The sequence below is a fragment of the Oncorhynchus masou genome, chromosome 29, assembly GCF_036934945.1.
Source record: "Oncorhynchus masou masou isolate Uvic2021 chromosome 29, UVic_Omas_1.1, whole genome shotgun sequence".
NCBI lineage: Eukaryota > Metazoa > Chordata > Actinopteri > Salmoniformes > Salmonidae > Oncorhynchus > Oncorhynchus masou.
The window spans coordinates 13,572,098-13,596,008 of NC_088240.1; the positions used below are offsets into that span (position 1 = coordinate 13,572,098).

A 23,911-nucleotide genomic window follows, 5' to 3' on the forward strand; every position below is an offset into this window, starting at 1 on the left:
CCCCTCTCCCTGTCTCTCCCCCTCTCTGTCTCTCCCCCTCTCTCTGTCTCTCCCCCTCTCTCTGTCTCTCCCCCCTCTCTCTGTCTCCCCCTCTCTGTCCCCCCTCTCTCTGTCCCCTCCCTCCCTCTCTCTCTGTCTCCCCCTCTCTCTGTCCCCCCCTCTCTCTGCCCCCCCTCTGTCTCTCCCCCTTCTCTCTGTCTCCCACCTCTCTCTGTCTCTCCCCCATCTCTCTGTCTCTCCCCCTCTCTCTCTGTCTCCCCCTCTCTCTGTCCCCCCCCCTCTCTCTGTCTCTCCCCCTCTCTCTGTCGTCTCTCTGTCTCCCTCCCCTCTCTCTGTCTCTCCTACCCCTCTCTGTCTCCCCCTCTCACTGTCTCCCCCCCCCCCTCTCTGTCCCCCCTCCCTCCCTCCCTCTCTAACTGGAGCTCTGGAGCGCTATCCCCCCCTCTCTCTGTCTCGCCCCCCCACTCTCTGTCTCCCCCTCGCTCTGTCTCCCCCCTCTCTCTGTCCCCTCCCTCCCTCTCTCTAACTGGAGCTCTGGAGCACTATCCCCCCCTCTCTCTGTCTCTCCCCCTCTCTCTGTCTCTCCCTCCCCTCTAACTGGAGCTCTGTCTCCCCCTCTCACTGTCTCCCCCTCTCTCTGTCCCCTCCCTCCCTCTCTCTAACTGGAGCTCTGGAGCGCTATCCCCCCTCTCTCTGTCTCGCCCCCTCTCTGTCTCCCCCCCCCCTCTCTCTGTCCCCTCCCTCCCTCTCTAACTGTCTCCCTGTCTCTCCCCTCTCTCTGTCCCCTCCCTCCCTCTCTCTAACTGGAGCTCTGGAGCGCTATCCCCCCCCTCTCTCTGTCTCTCCCCCCTCACTCTGTCTCCCCCTCTCTCTGTCCCCTCCCTGTCTCTCCCTCTCTCTAACTGGAGCTCTGGAGCGCTATCCCCCCCTCTCTCTGTCTCTCCCCCCACTCTCTCTGGCTCTCCCCCTCTGTCTGTCTCTCCCCCTCTCTCTGTCCCCTCCCTCTCTCTAACTGGAGCTCTGGAGCGCTACCCCCTCTCTCTGTCTCCCCCCCTCTCTCTGTCCCCTCCCTCCCTCTCTCTAACTGGAGCTCTGGAGCGCTACCCCCTCTCTCTGTCTCTCCCCCTCTCTCTGTCCCCTCCCTCCCTCTCTCTAACTGGAGCTCTGGAGCCCCTCTATCTATCCCCCTCCCTCCCTGTCTCCCCCTCTCCCCCCCTCTGTCCCCCCTCCCTCTCTCTGTCCCCCCCTCCCTGTCTCTCTCTCTGTCTCCCCCCTCTCTCTAACTGGAGCTCCCCCCCCTCTCTCTGTCTCTCCCCCTCTCTCTGTCCCCTCCCTCCCTAACTGGAGCTCTCTCTGTCTCTCCCCCTCTCTGTCCTCCCTCTCTCTGTCCCCTCCTCCCCCCTCTCTGTCTCTCCCCCCTCCCTCTATCTATCCCCTCCCCCTCTCTCTGTCTCTCCCCCTCTGTCCCCTCCCTCCCTCTCTCTGACTGGAGCTCTGGAGCGCTATCCCCACTCCCTCCCTCCTCCTCCTTGGGAGACACTATACTGCTCATTCGCTCAACGTAGATGAAAAACACATGGGGCTCCCACCCCCGCACCACCACTCTCACTCCCACCACCCCTATAGGGGCCTGATATACTGCATGAATGGATCCAGCTATGGTCATACACAGACACACAGGAGCTTCCATTCATACAGACAGGAGAAGCAGGTTTATCCTACTCAGATCTCTCTGCATAGCTAACCTCCACCCCCAACTGCTGTCCCCCTCCATTGACAATACACCCCCCCCCCACACACACACACCTCTCTCTCCCTCTCCAATTGAGAGAGAGAGTGGTCTGTCTATAAGCAGCGGTGTAAAAGGTCCTTATAGGTCTCTCTCTACTGGACATTTACATGCTTGTAACTCACTGCCAATGAAACTTCCATTTTAAAGTTGGTCTTACCTTTACTTTAGTGTAAGATTGTATAGCAGGGTTAGTCTGCTGTTGGTTATTAGTGTGGGAGAGACTGTCATGCTCACTACGTACTAACGCAATGTTAGCATGAAACCGAATCTCCGGGACTCCCAACTCCCATGGGCTTTCCTCTTTGGGACTGGGCTTGTTCACGTGACGCCCAAACTCTAATTCCTACAGCAACTCCCCTCACCCTGCACAACCCTCCGCCACCCCCTGCCTCCCCCTCCCCTACATACCCCTCCCCTACCCCCTCTCCCTGCATACCCCACCCCGCCTCACCCAGAGAGAGAGAGAGAGAGAGAGAGAGAGAGAGAGAGAGAGAGAGAGAGAGAGAGAGAGAGAAAATGAGGGCGGGAGAGAGAAAAAGGGGGAGTTCGAAAAAAGTGTGGAAGGGGCTAAAGGGAGAGAGAAAAATCTAGAAAGAAAGAGAATGAGAAATGCCATGAGAGAGAGAGGTAGCTAAAGAGAGAGAGAGATATGGTATACAGACAGACAGCAGTGTGACAGACAGTGATCGTGGTGGTACTACCTCCTCGGTGCAGCCGAGGGACTGAGCGTCGGTGGGTGTCCCAGGATCGGAGTGTGTTTCTGGGCTGGGGCTACGAAGGCGCTGGCTACTGCTCTCCTCCTCCTCCTCCTCCTCCTCCTCCTCCTCCTCTGACTCACTGGAGCCTGAAGAGTCTGAGCCTGAAGAGTCTGAGCATGACTGTCTCACCCTCCCACCATGTGTGTGTGTGTGCTGCTCCGACAGACTGTCAATCAATAAGCACACACACCAGAAAGGGGTCAGCTTAGACACAGACACAGACACAGACACACACACACACACACACGCACACGCACACGCACGCAGGGGCACGCACAAACACGCACAGTTGCACGAATACACATACAGTACAAACAATTTGTGGACGCTCAAACTCGCTGGCCCTCTTCATTAATCACTATCAGTGTGCATCTGTTTAAGAGTGACCAGGAGAAAGATAACATGGATTGGTCTACCATCCAACTGTCACATTCCACACCTTTCATATTGCTTCCTGAATTAGAACAGGTGTAGACTTTACTGTGAAATGTTGACCTACGAGCCTTTCACAACAGCGCAGTGTAAAAAAAATATCACTAAATAAAAAGGAAATAGTAATAAAAGAACAATAACGAGGCTCTATCCAAGGGGTTCCGGTAACGAGGCTCTATCCAAGGGGTTCCGGTAATGAGGCTCTATCCAAGGGGTTCCGGTAAAGAGGCTCTATCCAAGGGGTACCGGTATCGAGACTCTATCCAAGGGGTACCGGTAACGAGGCTCTATCCAAGGGGTACCGGTAACGAGGCTCTATCCAAGGGGTACCGGTAACGAGGCTCTATCCAAGGGGTTCCGGTAACGAGGCTCTATCCATGGGGTACCGGTAACGAGGCTCTATCCAAGGGGTACCGGTAACGAGGCTCTATCCAAGGGGTACCGGTAACGAGGCTCTATCCAAGGGGTACTGGTAACGAGGTTCTATCCAAGGGGTACCGGTAACGAGGCTCTATCCAAGGGGTACCGGTAACGAGGCTCTGTCCAAGGGGTACCGGTAACGAGGCTCTGTCCAAGGTGTATCGGTAACGAGGCTCTGTCCAAGGGGTACCGGTAACGAGGCTCTATCGAAGGGGTACCGGTAACGAGGCTCTATCCAAGGGGTACCGGTAACGAGGCTCTATCCAAGGGGTACCGGTAACGAGGCTCTATCCAAGGGGTACCGGTAATGAGGCTCTATCCAAGGCATACCGGTAACGAGGCTCTATATAAGGGGTTCCGGTATCGAGGCTCTATCCAGGAGGTACCGGTAACGAGGCTCTATATAAGGGGTTCCGGTAACAAGGCTCTATCCAAGTGGTACCGATAACGAGGCTCTATCCAAGGGGTACCGGTAACGAGGCTCTATCCAACGGGTACCGGTAACAAGGCTATATCCAAGTGGTACCGGTAATGAGGCTCTATCCAAGTGGTACCGGTAACAAGGCTCTATCCAAGGGGTACCGGTAACGAGGCTCTATCCAACGGGTACCGGTAACAAGGCTATATCCAAGTGGTACCGGTAATGAGGCTCTATCCAAGTGGTACCGGTAACAAGGCTCTATCCAAGGGGTACCGGTAACGAGGCTCTATCCATGGGTACTGGTAACAAGGCTATATTCAAGTGGTACCGGTAATGAGGCTCTATCCAAGTGGTACCGGTAATGAGGCTCTATCCATGGGTACTGGTAACAAGGCTATATTCAAGGGGTACCGGTAACAAGGCTCTATCCAAGTGGTACCGGTAATGAGGCTCTATCCAAGTGGTACCGGTAATGAGGCTCTATCCAAGTGGTACCGGTAATGGGGCTCTATCCAAGTGGTACCGGTAATGAGGCTCTATCCAAGGGGTACCGGTAATGAGGCTCTATCCAAGTCGTACCGGTAATGGGGCTCTATCCAAGTGGTAAAGGTAATGAGGCTCTATCCAAGTGGTACCGGTAATGAGGCTCTATCCAAGGGGTACCGGTAACGAGGCTCTATCCAAATGGTACCGATAACGAGGCTCTATCCAAGGGGTACCGGTAACGAGGCTCTATATAAGGGGTTCCGGTAACAAGGTTCTATCCAAATGGTACCGATAACGAGGCTCTATCCAAAGGGTACCGGTAACGAGGCTCTATCCAAGGGGTACTGGTAACGAGGCTCTATATAAGGGGTACCGGTAACGAGGCTCTATCCAAGGGGTACCGGTAACGAGGCTCTATCCAACGGGTACCGGTAACAAGGCTATATCCAAGTGGTACCGGTAATGAGGCTCTATCCAAGGGGTACCGGTAATGAGGCTCCATCCAAGTGGTTCCGGTAATGAGGCTCTATCCAAGTGGTACCGGTAACGAGGCTCTATCCAACGGGTACCGGTAACAAGGCTATATCCAAGTGGTACCGGTAATGAGGCTCTATCCAAGGGGTACCGGTAACGAGGCTCTATCCAACGGGTACCGGTAACAAGGCTATATCCAAGTGGTACCGGTAATGAGGCTCTATCCAAGTGGTACCGGTAACAAGGCTCTATCCAAGGGGTACCGGTAACGAGGCTCTATCCAACGGGTACCGGTAACAAGGCTATATTCAAGTGGTACCGGTAATGAGCCTCTATCCAAGTGGTACCGGTAATGAGGCTCTATCCAAGGGGTACCGGTAATGAGGCTCTATCCAAGTGGTACCGGTAATGAGGCTCTATCCAAGTGGTACCGGTAATGAGGCTCTATCCAAGTGGTACCGGTAACAAGGCTCTATCCAAGTGGTACCGGTAACGAGGCTCTATATAAGGGGTACCGGTAATGAGGCTCTATCCAAGTGGTACCGGTAACGAGGCTCTATCCAAGGGGTACCGGTAATGAGGCTCTATCCAAGTGGTACCGGTAACAAGGCTCTATCCAAGGGGTACCGTAATGAGGCTCTATCCAAGGGGTACCGGTAATGAGGCTCTATCCAAGGGGTACCGGTAACGAGGCTCTATCCAAGTGGTACCAGTAACGAGGCTCTATCCAAGGGGTACCGGTAATGAGGCTCTATCCAAGTGGTACCGGTAACGAGGCTCTATCCAAGGGGTACCGGTAATGAGGCTCTATCCAAGTGGTACCGGTAACAAGGCTCTATCCAAGGGGTACCCGTAATGAGGCTCTATCCAAGGGGTACCGGTAATGAGGCTCTATCCAAGTGGTACCGGTAATGAGGCTCTATCCAAGGGGTACTGGTAATGAGTCAATGTGCAGGGGAACGAGGTAGTCTAGGTAACTACAGTAAAGGTAGTCAAGGTAACTGCGGTAGTATGTACAAGTACTGTGGGTTTGGGTAAAAGTGACGAGACAATCAGGACACACACACACAATGCAGTAGACACATCTAGTACCTATTGTTACCAGTCCAGGAGGCTGACTGCTCAGGGTCCTAGTAGAGAGATGACAGAAAAGGAGACAAGAGAGACTGGCATCATTCATTAGCGTGTAACCATGAGCAAGTAGTGTTAACCCTGTGCTGCCCATATTGACCTGCCATTGGATAGGTGAAAACAATATGTGACCCGTTCCAGGAAACTAGGTGCATGTCACTACTTCACAGGAGAGCCGTTTGAACGTAAACTTTTTTTAAATTCAAAATGTGCTTTTTTAGCAGAAATGCCATCTCGATCTTGTAAACATTCATGTGCCTTAATTACAAACTTGTATAACGTTTGTAAATACAAATACAATTAAATTACAAGACTAGATAATTAAGCCATAGAGAAAGTCAGCAACCTTCCCACTAGCCATGATTGGCTGAGATAATGAGTGGGCTGGACATGCTGAGAGATGAGTTGGGATTGGTCTGCCATAAAACACGCTTCTATCTATTTGAGCTGGTCATTATGTGAAGGTAATCCTGTCTACTGTATTGCATAGTAAAACTTAACAAAAGACTCCACTGTGAAAGTATCCATTTCAATAGAATGTCACTGCAACAACAGAGCACTCTGGTCTGAGTGTACCAGAACGCAGAATAACTGATGCATTTACGCATGCTGTCAACCGGTGGGTGTAGCTGGTGCATGGAAGTCAGGCGCAGGAGAGCAGAGATGCGTGGACTAAGCACTTTACAAGTGAGGCAGCACAAAGTACACACAACCAAGTACAAAGTACAAACAACCAAGTACAAAGTACACACAACAAAGTACAAAGTACACACAACAAAGTACAAAGTACACACAACCAAGTACAAAGTACACACAACAAAGTACAAAGTACACACAACAAAGTACAAAGTACACACAACCAAGTACAAAGTACACACAACCAAGTACAAAGTACACACAACAAAGTACAAAGTACACACAACAAAGTACAAAGCACACACAACCAAGTACAAAGTACACACAACCAAGTACAAAGTACACACAACCAAGTACAAAGTACACACAACAAAGTACAAAGTACACACAACCAAGTACAAAGTACACACAACCAAGTACAAAGTACACACAACCAAGTACAAAGTACACACAACCAAGTACAGAGTACACACAACAAAGTACAAAGTACCGGCTGCCACAAAGCACGAGTACACAACAAAACCCGGGGAACACCAGCCGGAAGCGTACCCACCTGACAATAAACTATTTCACACACAGACGTGGGGGGAACAGAGGGTTATATGCACAACAAGTAATGAGGGAACGTAAACCAGGTGTGTGGGAAAACAAAACAAATGGAAAATGAAAGGTGGATCGGCGATGGCTAGAAGACCGGTGACGTCGACCGCTGAACGCCGCCCGAACAAGGAGAGGGACCGACTTCGAAGTCGTGACAAACGCTCAACACCCGATTGAAGATGGCCGGTGTCAGTAAACGTTGGCAAAAAAAATAAAAAATAACATGAAAACAGCCTAACATACCTATAACAGCCTAACCAGCTCTGCTTGGGCGAGTAAAATGGTCAGAGTTTGGGTGGGGGCTAAAGCTTAAGATGATTCTTATGGCACTGCACACGGTCAGTGTGAACCAGAGGGACTTGACACAACGGGCCAAACAAGCTGTACAAACGAAACGGAAACGACACAGGACGTCTTATTTAATCAAAGGGTTTGAAGCGTTCATCCATGTATACAGGTCAGAGTCTAGCTACAGGTATTATACGTTTCTAAATTCGTCAGAAAGTTGTTTTCTAGGTACAGCTCACTGTTAGCTAGCTAACATTACGTTTATGATCTGTGTGTAGTAATGTTATCTCAAAAAGCCATTTCGCATGCTATTCTCTCTCTCTCCCAGCCCCCCCAGGCCTGGCCCCTCACCAAACTGCAGGAGTCCCTCTCAATCTTCGACCCCTCTCCTAATATTCTCTCTTCCCCCTTCCAGATAATACAACTTTAAATAAGGGCTGTAGCCACGTTACTCAGTTACCAAGTTATTTGTTACTAGTTACTAAAAAACAAATTTGGCTTCTTTCTTTTACTGTGTAGAAGCCAACGGTAGAGGTGGGGGGTCTAGAGGAGTGTTGGAGGGAGCAGAGAGGAATGGTGTAAGGAGGGAGGAGATAGGGAGGAAAGAGGGAGGGAAGAGAGAGGAATGGTGTAAGGAGGGAGGAGATAGGGAGGAAAGAGGGAGGGCGGAGAGAGCGTCTCAAATATTGCTAAAATGTTCTGAAAGGTTTGTAGAATGTTCTTGGGCGTCCCTACCTTGTCAGCATCCTCCTCGTCACTGCTGAGCTTCAAGTCATCAGCGAGCATGCTGGGAAAAAATTAAAACCATACGTAAAGAGAAAGACTAAAGTAAATGAAAGGATGAAGTAGACAGAGGCTGTATCCAGTCTAGTTGTGAGGGGGTAATGAGGTATGACTGACAGAGGCTGTATCCAGTCTAGTTGTGAGGGGGTAATGAGGTATGACTGACAGAGGCTGTATCCAGTCTAGTTGTGAGGGGGTAATGAGGTATGACTGACAGAGGCTGTATCCAGTCTAGTTGTGAGGGGGTAATGAGGTATGCCTGACAGAGGCTGTATCCAGTCTAGTTGTGAGGGGGTAATGAGGTATGACTGACAGAGGCTGTATCCAGTCTAGTTGTGAGGCTGACAGAGGCTATCCAGTCTAGTTGTGAGGGGGTAATGAGGTATGACTGACAGAGGCTGTATCCAGTCTAGTTGTGAGGGGGTAATGAGGTATGACTGACAGAGGCTGTATCCAGTCTAGTTGTGAGGGGGTAATGAGGTATGACTGACCGAGGCTGTATCCAGTCTAGTTGTGAGGGGGTAATGAGGTATGCCTGACAGAGGCTGTATCCAGTCTAGTTGTGAGGGGTAATGAGGTATGACTGACAGAGGCTGTATCCAGTCTAGTTGTGAGGGGGTAATGAGGTATGACTGACAGAGGCTGTATCCAGTCTAGTTGTGAGGGGGTAATGAGGTATGACTGACAGAGGCTGTATCCAGTCCAGTAATGATGTATGATATGTCATCTGACAGAGGATATAAAGAGTTAATAAGTCAGGAGACTGTTCTGCATCTGAAGAAGTTCACACAAATGTCAGGTCACCTTTGAACTGGTGTCCTGGTGTTTTTATGCCATGTTGGCTGCACAACTAAAACTGTCTGATTAGTACTACTCCCTCTGTGTGTGTGTGTGTCGGTTTGTAAGTGTGTGCGTGCGTGTTTGTGTGTAAGCGAGGATCACAGCCCGGCTCATGGCCCCAGTGTTCGGTGACCTTAGGTAGATCATGTTTCTCGTGTCCCACTTACGATTTGTGAGGCGCCACGTGAGGCTGGGTCATCCTCAGCTGCTGCACATTCTCCCAAGCTGCGAGAGAGAGAGGTGAGAGAGAGACACAGATGAGAGAGACGTGAGAGAGAGAGACACAGATGAGAGAGAGGTGAGAGAGAGAGACACAGATGAGAGAGATGTGAGAGAGAGAGAGACACAGATGAGAGAGAGGTGAGAGAGAGAGACACAGATGAGAGAGAGGTGAGAGAGAGAGAGAGAGAGAGAGAGAGAGAGAGAGAGAGAGAGAGAGAGAGAGAGAGAGAGAGAGAGAGAGATGAGGGAGACACAGGAGTGAAGACACACACACATTGTCACGCTGTACATATCCGGTATAACATGACAGGGAAAGGTTACAGACATATACATACAAGACAAAAACAGACACTGGTGTGTGAATACATACTTTGCTGAGTTGTGTGCTGCTTTGCTTCCTAAAGAGAGCGAGAGAGAGAGCAAGAGAGAAATTAAAGACACACACACACACAGACAGACACAGACAGACACACAGACAGAGACAGCCTTACCTTAGGGTTATAGAGGAAGCGCTGGCCCTGACTCCCTCCTGAGGGTTGCTGGGATGGCCAGGAATGGGTCATGTCCTGGGGGGAGGAAGTTTAGAGGTCAGAGGTCACAGAGATGGATAGACTTTACCACGCTTACAGAGAAGCATCTGCACACACACACACTCTGCAGTATTAGAATGAGAGTCTTCTGGGGGTTGACTCATAGTACAGGCTGCAGTGCCCTATGAGGATATCTTGACCAAGAGAAGGTATCTGCCACTAGAGGGGGTGTTGTGGTATTTCTCATGACTCATTCTAAAACATGCCACTAGAGGGAGTGTTGTGGTATTTATTATGACTCATTCAAATCCAATCAAATTGTATTGGTCACATACACATGTTTAGCAGATGTTATTGCGGTTGTAGCAAAATGCTTGATGACTCAGGTTACAGATTACTCTCCACTTCCCTGCTTAATGCCTGGACCACATCACTATGGGCTTTAGCCATTCAACTTAACCTAGCTTTAGACCAACATGTGATTGGTTATGTCCTAACTCTCACCCTTGACCTGAAAGACATGAGGGTGATGAGAGGGGTGATGAGAGTGCTGAGGGGTGATGAGAGGGGTGAGGAGAGGGCTGAGGGGTGATGAGAGGGCTGAGGGGTGATGAGAGGGGTGAGGAGAGGGCTGAGGGGTGATGAGAGGGCTGAGGGGTGATGAGAGGGGTGAGGAGAGGGGCTGAGGGGTGAGGAGAGGGCTGAGGAGAGGGCTGAGGAGAGGGCTGAGGGGTGAGGAGAGGGCTGAGGGGTGATGAGAGGGCTGAGGAGAGGGCTGAGGGGTGATGAGAGGGGTGAGGAGAGGGCTGAGGGGTGATGAGAGGGCTGAGGGGTGATGAGAGGGCTGAGGAGAGGGCTGAGGGGTGATGAGAGGGCTGAGGAGAGGGCTGAGGGGTGATGAGAGGGCTGAGGGGTGATGAGAGGGCTGAGGGGTGATGAGAGGGGTGAGGAGAGGGCTGAGGGGTGATGAGAGGGCTGAGGGGTGATGAGAGGGGTGAGGAGAGGGCTGAGGGGTGAGGAGAGGACTGAGGGGTGATGAGAGGGGTGATGAGAGGACTGAGGGGGTGATGAGAGGGCTGAGGGGTGATGAGAGGGGTGAGGAGAGGGCTGAGGGGTGATGAGAGGGCTGAGGGGTGATGAGAGGGGTGAGGAGAGGGCTGAGGGGTGATGAGAGGGCTGAGGGGTGATGAGAGGGCTGAGGGGTGATGAGAGGGGTGAGGGGGTGATGAGAGGGGTGAGGAGAGGGGCTGAGGGGTGATGAGAGGGCTGAGGGGTGATGAGAGGGCTGAGGGGTGATGAGAGGGGTGAGGGGTGATGAGGGGGTGAGGAGAGGGCTGATGAGAGGGGTGAGGGGTGATGAGAGGGGTGAGAAGAAGGCTGAGGGGTGATGAGAGGGCTGAGGGTTGATGAGAGGGCTGAGGGGTGAGGAGAGGGGGTGAGAAGAGGGCTGAGGGGTGATGAGAGGGGTGAGGAGAGGGGGTGAGGGGTGATGAGAGGGGTGAGGAGAGGGCTGAGGGGTGATGAGAGGGGTGATGAGAGGACTGAGGGGTGATGAGAGGGGTGAGGAGAGGGCTGAGGGGTGATGAGAGGGGTGATGAGAGGGCTGAGGGGTGATGAGAGGGCTGAGGGGGTGATGAGAGGGGTGAGGGGTGATGAGAGGGGTGAGGAGAGGGCTGAGGGGTGATGAGAGGGGTGAGGGGTGATGAGAGGGGTGAGAAGAAGGCTGAGGGGTGATGAGAGGGCTGAGGGTTGATGAGAGGGCTGAGGGGTGAGGAGAGGGGTGAGGGGTGATGAGAGGGGTGAGAAGGGGCTGAGGGGTGATGAGAGGGGTGAGGAGAGGGGTGAGGGGTGATGAGAGGGGTGAGAAGAAGGCTGAGCGGTGATGAGAGGGCTGAGGGTTGATGAGAGGGGTGGGGAGAGGGCTGAGGGGTGATGAGATGGCTGAGGGGTGATGAGAGGGGTGAGGAGAGGGCTGAGGGGTGATGAGAGGGGTGAGGGGTGAGAGAGGGCTGAGGGGTGATGAGAGGGGTGAGGAGAGGGCTGAGGGGGTGATGAGAGGGCTGAGGGGTGATGAGAGGGGTGAGGGGTGATGAGAGGGCTGAGGGGTGATGAGAGGGCTGAGGGGTGAGGAGAGGGCTGAGGGGTGATGAGGGGGTGAGGAGTGATGAGAGGGGTGAGGGGTGATGAGAGGGGTGAGGAGGGCTGAGGGGTGATGAGAGGGCTGAGGGGTGAGGAGAGGGGGTGAGGAGAGGGCTGAGGGGTGATGAGAGGACTGAGGGGTGATGAGAGGGGTGATGAGAGGGCTGAGGGGTGATGAGAGGGGTGAGGAGAGGGCTGAGGGGTGATGAGAGGGCTGAGGGGTGATGAGAGGGGTGAGGAGAGGGCTGAGGGGTGATGAGAGGGCTGAGGGTGATGAGAGGGCTGAGGGGTGAGGAGAGGGGTGAGGGGTGATGAGAGGGGTGAGGAGAGGGGTGAGGGGTGATGAGAGGGCTGAGGGGTGATGAGAGGGCTGAGGGGTGATGAGAGGGGTGAGGAGAGGGCTGAGGGGTGATGAGAGGGCTGAGGGGTGAGGAGAGGGGTGAGGAGAGGGCTGAGGGGTGATGAGAGGGCTGAGGGGTGATGAGAGGGGGTGATGAGAGGGCTGAGGGGTGATGAGAGGGGGAGGAGAGGGCTGAGGGGTGATGAGAGGGCTGAGGGGTGATGAGAGGGGTGAGGAGAGGGCTGAGGGGTGATGAGAGGGCTGAGGGGTGAGAGAGGGCTGAGGGTGATGAGAGGGCTGAGGGGTGAGGAGAGGGGTGAGGGGTGATGAGAGGGGTGAGATGAGGGTGAGGGGTGATGAGAGGGCTGAGAGGTGATGAGAGGGGTGAGAAGAAGGCTGAGGGGTGATGAGAGGGCTGAGGGTTGATGAGAGGGGTGGGGAGAGGGCTTGTAGGGTGTCTGCAAAATATGTAGATTGTGATAAACACAGACAGACAGACAGACAGACAGACAGACAGACAGACAGACAGACAGACAGACAGACAGACAGACAGACAGACAGACAGACAGACCATAGACAATGTGTGTGTGTGAATTCAAATGTGTAATGATACAGCCGATACACAGTGTGAAACAGGTTCTTACTATATTGTGGCTGTGATGTGTTTTGAGAGACAATCTGTCACTTCCTGACACTTTGTGTGTATTGTACATCCACTTCTGTGTGTTTTGTGCATATTTGTGTGTGTGTGTGAGCATGTGTATGCCTGTGCATGTGTGTATGTGCACGTGTGTGCGTGCGTGTGTTTGCGACAATGTCCCTGAAGCATTGGTCTGCCAGAGGAAGGAAAGGGTTTGTGATGATCTGGGTGATAATCGTCGGGGTGATAATCATCGGGGTGATAATCGTCGGGGTGATAATCGTCGGGGTGATTATAAGACAGGATAGTACAATGTACACTGTCTGTTCTATCTGAATACAGGAGCCCAGCGCTGAAGAGGAAGCCAGCCGGCCAGCTACAGAGGGAGATCTGGCACTACACTGTCTTTGCTCCAGTCCTCATCACATACAACTGATTAGATTGACTGACAAAAACAAAACATGTTAGGAGAAGTTATTTAGTATGAATCAATAATTCATGGCAGAAAGAAGTTTGTTTTATCTGTGTGCCAAGTCCATGCTGACTTTGGCGTCACCATTGAACAGGAAACAGGCTCTGGAAAAGGTCAGGCCTTATCTGTTCTGATTTGGTGTGTGTGTGTGTATGTGTGCGTGTTTCAGTTGTCGTGTGCAGCCTAGCTGTTTGGAGAAGGAGGAGGTGCTTTCTGTACATTTGAGTGTCCATGCATACCGGGATCTTTGACAGGTTTAGATACTTTTTAAATGTAATTTGATTAGTGGATGAACATGTAGATAGAGATGTGTCAGAACAGCAGAGAGATGGACATGTAGATAGAGATGTGTCAGAACAGCAGAGAGATGATCATGTAGATAGAGATGTGTCAGAACAGCAGAGAGATGGACATGTAGATAGAGATGTATCAGAACAGCAGAGAGATGGACATGTAGATAGAGATGTGTCAGAACAGCAGAGAGATGGACATGTAGATATAGATGTGTCAGAACAGCAGAGAGATGATCATGTAGATAGAGATGTGTCAGAACAGCAGAGAGATGATCATGTAGATAGAGATGTGTCAGAACAGCAGAGAGATGATCATGTAGATAGAGATGTGTCAGAACAGCAGAGAGATGGACATGTAGATAGAGATGTGTTAGAACAGCAGAGAGATGAACATGTAGATATAGATGTGTCAGAACAGCAGAGAGATGATCATGTAGATAGAGATGTGTCAGAACAGCAGAGAGATGATCATGTAGATAGAGATGTGTCAGAACAGCAGAGAGATGGACATGTAGATAGAGATGTGTCAGAACAGCAGAGAGATGAACATGTAGATAGAGATGTGTCAGAACAGCAGAGAGATGGACATGTAGATAGAGATGTGTCAGAACAGCAGAGAGATGGACATGTAGATAGAGATGTGTCAGAACAGCAGAGAAATGGACATGTAGATAGAGATGTGTCAGAACAGCAGAGAAATGGAGCTTCATTCCACTCTAAGCAGCATGTCTCCTTTCATTCATTCAGTCTAACACACACACACACACACACACACACACACACACACACACACACACACACACACACACACACACACACACACACACACACACACACACACACACACACACACACACACACACACACACACACACACACACACAATATGGTAAAGCTAAAGTAAATAAAATTAAAGCATTTCATTCCCCTCTCTTCTTCATAAACACTTTCCCCACAACCCCGGAGGGCAAGTGTTCCTTCTCTCTACTCCTTTTCACTTCATTATCTCACCTCTCCTCCCTCTCAGTCACCAAGGACACCGATTCATCCCTCGTTCCTCATCCCTCCTCTCAAAACAACACACCTTCCCAGGAGAGGGAGCAGGTAGATGGCAACACAGTGACTAGGGTCTGGTTTCAATGATGAACTATTTTTGCATAGAGGAACTATGTCACTGTCTACGTCCGGGGACTCTCCCAAAAATCACGAGGCAGACATGCCAGAACGTCGCGATTCAAAACCTTTGTAGTGATTTTAGGTAAGGCAGTTGATGCAAACCAACCATTTACGAAATGTAGTCATCAAAAATAACCTTTGTGATCTCCATCCTGCTAGCTACTATTTAGTATTTTATTCAAGCTGATAAAGTAGTGACGTAGGCGGTGACATCGTGCCTCTATGACAACAGAGTTTATCATTCAAACCAGACCCTAGTCACTGTGTTGCTCTCTCTCTCCTCTCTCTCTGCTTCCCCTCTCCCACTCTGTCTGCTCCTCCTTCGCTCTTTCTCTCTCCTTCCTCTCTCTCTCCTCTCTCTCTGCTTCCCCTCTCCCACTCTGTCTGCTCCTCCTTCGCTCTTTTCTCTCTCCTTCCTCTCTCTCTCTGATCTCCTACCACTCCCTATTTCTCTCTCTCCCTTCTTTTTTCTCTCTTTCCTGTGTTTGTCTTCTGGCTAGGAACAGGTAGAATGGGAACCGCACAGTGAGACTTACTTTCAGAAAGCAGGCTACAATCAGACAGGCTACAGTCAGGCATTGCTCTGTTACAGTCAGACAGGCTACAATCAGACAGGCTACAGTCAGGCATTGCTCTGTTACAGTCAGACAGGCTACAATCAGACAGGCTACAGTCAGGCATTGCTCTGTTACAGTCAGACAGGCTACAATCAGACAGGCTACAGTCAGGCATTGCTCTGTTACAGTCAGGCAGGCTACAATCAGACAGGCTACAGTCAGGCATTGCTCTGTTACAGTCAGACAGGCTACAGTCAGACATTGCTCTGTTACAGTCAGACAGGCTACAGTCAGACATTGCTCTGTTACAGTAAGACAGGCTACAGTCAGGCATTGCTCTGTTGCAGTCAGACAAGCTACAGTCAGACATTGCTCTGTTACAGTCAGACAGGCTACAGTCAGACATGGCTCTGTTACAGTCAGACAGGCAACAGTCAGACATTGCTCTGTTACAGTCAGACAGGCTACAGTCAGACATTGCTCTGTTACAGTCAGACAGGCTACAGTCAGACATTGCTCTGTTACAGTCAGACAGGCTACAGTCAGACAGGCTACAGTCAGACATTGCTCTGTTACAGTCAGACAGGCAACAGTCAGACAGGCTACAGTCAGGCATTGCTCTGTTACAGTCAGACAGGCTACAGTCAGACATTGCTCTGTTACAGTCAGACAGGCAACAGTCAGACAGGCTAGAGTCAGGCATTGCTCTGTTACAGTCAGACAGGCTACAGTCAGGCATTGCTCTGTTAAAGTCAGACAGGCAACAGTCAGACATTGCTCTGTTACAGTCAGACAGGCTACAGTCAGACAGGCTACAGCCAGACATTATTATGTTACAGTCAGACAGGCTACAGTCAGACATTTCTCTGTTACAGTCAGCCATTTCTCTGTTACAGTCAGACAGGCAACAGTCAGAAATTGCTATGTTACAGTCAGACAGGCTACAGTCAGACAGGCTACAGTTAGACATTTCTCTGTTACAGTCAGACAGGGTACAGTCAGACATTGCTCTGTTACAGTCAGACAGGCAACAGTCAGACAGGCTAGAGTCAGGCATTGCTCTGTTACAGTCAGACAGGCTACAGTCAGACAGGCTACAGTCAGACATTTCTCTGTTACAGTCATCAGACAGGCTACAGTCAGACATGGCTCTGTTACAGTCAGACAGGCAACAGTCAGACAGGCAACAGTCAGACATTACTCTGTAACAGTCAGACAGGCTACAATCAGACAGGCTACAGTCAGACAGGCAACAGTCAGACAGGCTACAATCAGACATTGCTCTGTTACAGTCAGACAGGCTCCAATCAGACAGGCTACAGTCAGACAGGCAACAGTCAGACAGGCAACAGTCAGGCATTGCTCTGTTACAGTCAGACAGGCTCCAATCAGACAGGCTACAGTCAGACAGGCTACAGTCAGACATGTTCAGTTCAGCAAACAAAAACAACACAGATTCCACCAAATGCCTGTTACTAAAAGCCTCAGGGCAACCCCCAATAAGAGGACAGGAGAGAGAGTAACGTATAATACCACAAACATGTGTTCCAGCCCAGCACTAACCCATCTGATTCAACTAGTGCAGAGCGGCGTAGATCAGTGCAGTAGTTATGGTGGTCCTGTAGAGTGAGAGTATAAAGTAAACCATCTCTTACCCCTAGAATATCTTTGGAACAGCCGTTACGCTCACTTCCTGTGACCTGTGTGAGGACAGACATTTTTTGAGAAAAGTCCTATAGATATAGAAGCATCCACTAAGGTACAGTATAACATCTACAGGGCTAAAAATATGAAGGTGTTGTGGAGGTCTATACCAATGATTAATATATACACTAGAAGACTGATAGGGGGTGCTGTGTTGAAGCCTCCATCTTGGCTCTCCCAAACCATCGTAAAAAATATTCTAGAAGCTATAGAAATGCATTTATTAATGTCTATATTTGTTTTTGTAACAAATATTCTCCACTACTTTACCAAAAGTATGTGGACACCTGCTTGTCGAACTTCTCATTCCAAAATCATGGGCATTAATATGGAGTCCCCCCCCACTGCTGCTATATAATAGCCTCCACTCTTCTGGGAAGGCTTTCCACTAAATGTTGGAACATTGCTGCGGGGACTTGCGTCCATTCAGCCACAAGAGCGGTAGTGAGATCGGGCACTGATGGGGCGATTAGGCCTGGCAGTATGTCAGTGTTCGCAGTCGGTGTTCCAGTGTTCCAATTCATCCAAAAGGTGTTCGATGGGGTTGAGATCAGGGCTCTGTTCAGGTCAGTCAAGTTCTTCCACACCGATCTCGAAAAACCATTTTTGTATGGACTTCTCTTTGTACACGGGAGCATTGTCATGCTGAAACAGGAAAGGTCCTTCCCCAAACTGCTGCCACAAAGTTGGAAGCATTAAGATTTCCCTTCACGTTGCTTCCAGAGGCCGTTTGGAACTCGGTAGGGAGTGTTGCTACCGAGGACAGTGCTATGCACTTCAGTGGTCCCGTTCTGTGTGGTCTAACACTTCGCGGCTGAGCCATTGTTGCTTCACTTCACAATAACATCACTTATCACTTACACTTACACATGTCTGACTGGGGCAGCTCTAGCAGGGCATATGTTTGGAGAGAGAGAGAGACACTCAGTGAGCATAGCCGTGCTATTGAGAAAAAGCTGCCGCAGTCAGACATGGCTCTCAAGAGAAGACAGGCTATGTGCTCACTCTCTCGTCTTTTTTACTGCCTCTCATATTATGTGGGCACTGTTTTCTATGTACTCATTATCTATCTTCCAGATAATTAGGCCACAAATTGTATGAACTGACTAGTTGGAAAGGTGGCATCCTATGATGGTGCCACTTTGAAGATCACTGAGCTCTTCAGTAAGGCCACTCTACTGCCAGTGTTTGTCTATGGAGATTGCATGGCTGTGTGCTTGGTTTTATACACCTGTCAGCAACGGGTGTGGCTGAAATAGCCGAATCCACTAATTTGAAGGGGTGTCCATATACTTGTGTGTATATATAGTGTATTACAGAAACCTAATGCATACTTTTAAGTTATATTATATGAGCTAAACATAAAAATTAAAATATAGATTTTTGTAAGTTCTAATGTTAAGTGAATTTTGTCCTTGAAACATTGAATTGACATACTGTAGAATTCCATTCATTCCTATGGAGAACTGCTCCTTCTGGGGAATGCCAATATGGCCGACCGGTGGCTTCAGAGCCTCTCACTGGTGGCCAATACACAGCATTAGCAATCTAGGGTTTATATACATCATTGGTCTATACAGTGGTGGTCTTTCAGTAACCAATGAGAATGCCTTGATAGATATAGATTGTGAAACCAAACCAGAGCATGTGACCCTACATCAAAATGACTCTTGCTCATCTGTCTGTTGTGTTTGGCCCAAGTAAAGCTAATCTGCAGACACACACACACACACACACACACACACACACACACACACACAGACACAGACACAGACACAGACACAGACACACACACACACACACACACACACACACACACACACACACACACACACACACACACACACACACACACACACACACACACACACCTGTGAGCAGTGCATGTCTGCCACCACCATTTCCTGTTCCAGATGCTGCATATAGAGACAGAGACAAAAAGAAAGAATGAGATAAAGAGAGAGAGAGACTCAGTGAGCATAGCCTTGCTATTGAGAAAGGCTGCCGTAGGCAGACATGGCTCTCAAGAGAAGACAAGCTATGTGCACACTGCCCACAAAATGAGATGGAAACTGAGCTGCACTTCCTAACCTCCTGCCAAATATATGACAATATTTGAGACACATATTTCCCACAGATTACACAGATCCACAAATAATTAAAAAACACGCCCAATTTTGATAAACTCCCATATCTACTGGGTGAAATACCACAATGTGCCATCACAGCAGCACGATTTGTGACCTGTTGCCACAAGAAAAGGGCAGGAACAAACACCATTGTAAATACAACCCATACTTATTGTTAATGTATTTTCACTTCTGTAAATCGTTATGACACTGTATATACACATAATATGACATTTGAAATGTCTTTATTCCTTTGGAACTTATGTGAGTGTAATGTTTAAATTTTAGTATTTAACTTTGTATATTATCTACTTCACTTGCTTTGGCAATGTAAACATATACTTACCATGCCAATAAAGCCCTTAAATTGAATTGAGAGAGAGAGACAGAGGGAAGGAAATAGAGAAGAGAGAAATACAAAGAGAGAGAGACAGACATTTGGTAGATCGCCCCCTTTACTGCCTCCCTCTGTCCTTCTCTCTAACCCCCTTTTACTGCCTCCCTCTGACCTTCTCTCTAACCCCCTTTTACTGCCTCCCTCTGTCCTTCTCTCTAACCCCTTTTACTGCCTCCCTCTGTCCTTCTCTCTAACCCCTTTTACTGCCTCCCTCTGTCCTTCTCTCTAACCCCTTTTACTGCCTCCCTCTAACCCCTTTTACTGCCTCCCTCTGTCTTTCTCTCTAACCCCCTTTACTGCCTCCCTCTGTCCTTCTCTCTAACCCCCTTTACTGCCTCCCTCCGTCCTTCTCTCTAACCCCCTTTACTGCCTCCCTCTGTCCTTCTCTCTAACCCCCTTTACTGCCTCCCTCTGTCCTTCTCTCTAACCCCCTTTTACTGCCTCCCTCTGACCTTCTCTCTAACCCCCTTTTACTGCCTCCCTCTGTCCTTCTCTCTAACCCCTTTTACTGCCTCCCTCTGTCCTTCTCTCTAACCCCTTTTACTGCCTCCCACTGTCCTTCTCTCTAACCCCTTTACTGCCTCCCTCTGTCCTTCTCTCTAACCCGCTTTTACTGCCTCCCTCTGACCTTCTCTCTAACCCCCTTTTACTGCCTACCTCTGTCCTTCTCTCTAACCCCTTTTAGTGCCTCCCTCTGACCTTCTCTCTAACCCCCTTTTACTGCCTACCTCTGTCCTTCTCTCTAACCCCTTTTAGTGCCTCCCTCTGTCCTTCTCTCTAACCCCTTTTACTGCCTCACTCTGTCCTTCTCTCTAACCCCTTTTACTGCCTCCCTCTGTCCTTCTCTCTAACCCCTTTTACTGCCTCCCTCTGTCCTTCTCTCTAACCCCTTTTACTGCCTCCCTCTAACCCTGTTTACTGCCTCCCTCTGTCCTTCTCTCTAACCCCTTTTACTGCCACCCTCTGTCCTTCTCTCTAACCCCTTTTACTGCCTCCCTCTGTCCTTCTCTCTAACCCCTTTTACTGCCTCCTCTAACCCCGTTTACTGCCTCCCTCTGTCCTTCTCTTTAACCCCTTTTACTGCCTCCCTCTGACCTTCTCTCTAACCCTTTTACTGCCTCCCTCTGTCCTTCTCTCTAACCCCTTTTACTGCCTCCCTCTGTCCTTCTCTCTAACGCCTTTTACTGCCTCCCTCTGTCCTTCTCTCTAACCCCTTTTACTGCCTCCCTCTGTCCTTCTCTCTAACCCCGTTTACTGCCTCCCTCTAACCCCGTTTACTGCCTCCCTCTGTCCTTCTCTCTAACCCCTTTTACTGCCTCCCTCTGACCTTCTCTCTAACCCCCTTTTACTGCCTCCCGCTGTCCTTCTCTCTAACCCCTTTTACTGCCTCCCTCTGTCCTTCTCTCTAACCCCTTTTACTGCCTCCCTCTGTCCTTCTCTCTAACCCCTTTTACTGCCTCCCTCTGTCCTTCTCTCTAACCCCTTTTACTGCCTCCCTCTGTCCTTCTCTCTAACCCCTTTTACTGCCTCCCTCTAACCCCTTTTACTGCCTCCCTCTGTCCTTCTCTCTAACCCCTTTTACTGCCTCCCTCTGTCCTTCTCTCTAACCCTTTTTACTGCCTCCCTCTGTCTTTCTCTCTAACCCCTTTTACTGCCTCCCTCTGTCTTTCTCTCTAACCCCCTTTTACTGCCTCCCTTTGTCCTTCTCTCTAACCCCTTTTACTGCCTCCCTCTGTCTTTCTCTTTAACCCGCTTTTACTGCCCCCCTTTGTCCTTCTCTCTAACCCCTTTTACTGCCTCCCTCTGTCCTTCTCTCTAACCCATTTTACTGCCTCCCTCTGTCCTTCTCTCTAACCCCTTTTACTTCCTCCCTCTGTCCTTCTCTCTAACCCCTTTTACTGCTTCCCTCTGTCCTTCTCTCTAACCCCTTTTACTGCCTCCCACTGTCCTTCTCTCTAACCCCTTTTACTGCCTCCCTCTGTCCTTCTCTCTAACCCCTTTTACTGCTTCCCTCTGTCCTTCTCTCTAACCTCTTTTACTGCCTCCCACTGTCCTTCTCTCTAACCCCTTTTACTGCCTCCCTCTGTCCTTCTCTCTAACCCCCTTTACTGCCTCCCTCTGTCCTTCTCTCTAACCCCTTTACTGCTTCCCTCTGTCCTTCTCTCTAACCCCTTTTACTGCCTCCCACTGTCCTTCTCTCTAACCCCTTTTACTGCCTCCCTCTGTCCTTCTCTCTAACCCCTTTTACTGCTTCCCTCTGTCCTTCTCTCTAACCTCTTTTACTGCCTCCCTCTGTCCTTCTCTCTAATCCCTTTTACTGCCTCCCTCTGTCCTTCTCTCTAACCCCTTTTACTGCCTCCCACTGTCCTTCTCTCTAACCCCTTTTACTGCCTCCCTCTGTCCTTCTCTCTAACCCCTTTTACTGCCTCCCTCTGTCCTTCTCTCTAACCCCTTTTACTGCTTCCCTCTGTCCTTCTCTCTAACCCCTTTTACTGCCTCCCATTGTCCTTCTCTCTAACCCCTTTTACTGCCTCCCTCTGTCCTTCTCTCTAACCCATTTTACTGCCTCCCTCTGTCCTTCTCTCTAACCCCCTTTACTGCCTCCCTCTGTCCTTCTCTCTAACCCCTTTTACTGCCTCCCTCTAACCCCTTTTACTGCCTCCCTCAGTCCTTCTTTCTAACCCCTTTTACTGCCTCCCTCTGTCCTTCTCTCTAACCCCTTTTACTGCCTCCCTCTAACCCCTTTTACTGCCTCCCTCAGTCCTTCTTTCTAACCCCTTTTACTGCCTCCCTCTGTCCTTCTCTCTAACCCCCTTTACTGCCTCCATCTGTCCTTCTCTCTAACCCCCTTTACTGCCTCCCTCTGTCTTTCTCTCTAACCCCCTTTACTGCCTCCCTCTGTCCTTCTCTCTAACCCCTTTTACTGCCTCCCTCTGTCCTTCTCTCTAACCCCTTTTACTGCTTCCCTCTGTCCTTCTCTCTAACCCCTTTTACTGCCTCCCATTGTCCTTCTCTCTAACCCCTTTTACTGCCTCCCTCTGTCCTTCTCTCTAACCCATTTTACTGCCTCCCTCTGTCCTTCTCTCTAACCCCTTTTACTGCCTCCCTCTGTCCTTCTCTCTAACCCCTTTTACTGCCTCCCTGTCTAACCCCTTTTACTGCCTCCCTCAGTCCTTCTTTCTAACCCCTTTTACTGCCTCCCTCTGTCCTTCTCTCTAACCCCTTTTACTGCCTCCCTCTAACCCCTTTTACTGCCTCCCTCAGTCCTTCTTTCTAACCCCTTTTACTGCCTCCCTCTGTCCTTCTCTCTAACCCCTTTTACTGCCTCCCTCTAACCCCTTTTACTGCCTCCCTCTGTCCTTCTCTCTAACCCCTTTTACTGCCTCCCTCTGTCCTTCTCTCTAACCCTTTTTACTGCCTCCCTCTGTCCTTCTCTCTAACCCCTTTTACTGCTTCCCTCTGTCCTTCTCTCTAACCCCTTTTACTGCCTCCCATTGTCCTTCTCTCTATCCCCTTTTACTGCCTCCCTCTGTCCTTCTCTCTAACCCATTTTACTGCCTCCCTCTGTCCTTCTCTCTAACCCCTTTTACTGCCTCCCTCTAACCCCTTTTACTGCCTCCCTCAGTCCTTCTCTCTAACCCCTTTTACTGCCTCCCTCTGTCCTTCTCTCTAACCCCCTTTACTGCCTCCATCTGTCCTTCTCTCTAACCCCCTTTACTGCCTCCCTCTGTCTTTCTCTCTAACCCCTTTTACTGCCTCCCTCTAACCCCTTTTACTGCCTCCCTCTAACCCCTTTTACTGCCTCCCTCTAACCCCTTTTACTGCCTCCCTCTAACCCATTTTACTGCCTCCCTCTGTCCTTCTCTCTAACCCCTTTTACTGCCTCCCTCTAACCCCTTTTACTGCCTCCCTCAGTCCTTCTCTCTAACCCCCTTTACTGCCTCCCTCTGTCTTTCTCTCTAACCCCCTTTACTAGCCTCTCTAACTCTGTGGGCACTGTGTTCTATGTACTCTCTCTCTTTCTCTCTCTCTCTATGAGTAACTTCACTGGCTGACTGCGTAATCAGCGCAGCACTGGCATGAAGGTGTGATGTGTGTGTACGTGCAGCCCTGTCATCGAACACAATGCTGAAAGTGTAGCCATAGTAGAATATAAGTGTCATTGTGCATAATGCATTTCTCACATCTATTAACAGTAGCATCAGCAGGCTACAGTAACGGTGGTGCAACTCTCCAGACACACACCGTGGT

At 50.0% G+C, this 23,911-nt stretch overlaps 2 protein-coding genes across 2 annotated transcripts in view; both read right to left on the reverse strand.

Moving 5' to 3' along the window:
- Positions 1–23,911, reverse strand: part of LOC135519031 (CRACD-like protein) — a 555,588-nt gene that overhangs the window by 119,576 nt on the left and 412,101 nt on the right. The window lies entirely within an intron of this gene.
- Positions 1–23,911, reverse strand: part of LOC135519027 (AF4/FMR2 family member 3-like) — a 39,612-nt gene that overhangs the window by 14,641 nt on the left and 1,060 nt on the right. Inside the window, 7 exon segments of the mRNA XM_064944059.1 lie at positions 2,494–2,716; positions 5,876–5,913; positions 8,174–8,225; positions 9,229–9,286; positions 9,654–9,681; positions 9,775–9,849; positions 17,086–17,130. Coding sequence (XP_064800131.1) covers positions 2,494–2,716; positions 5,876–5,913; positions 8,174–8,225; positions 9,229–9,286; positions 9,654–9,681; positions 9,775–9,849; positions 17,086–17,130 — 519 coding nt within the window.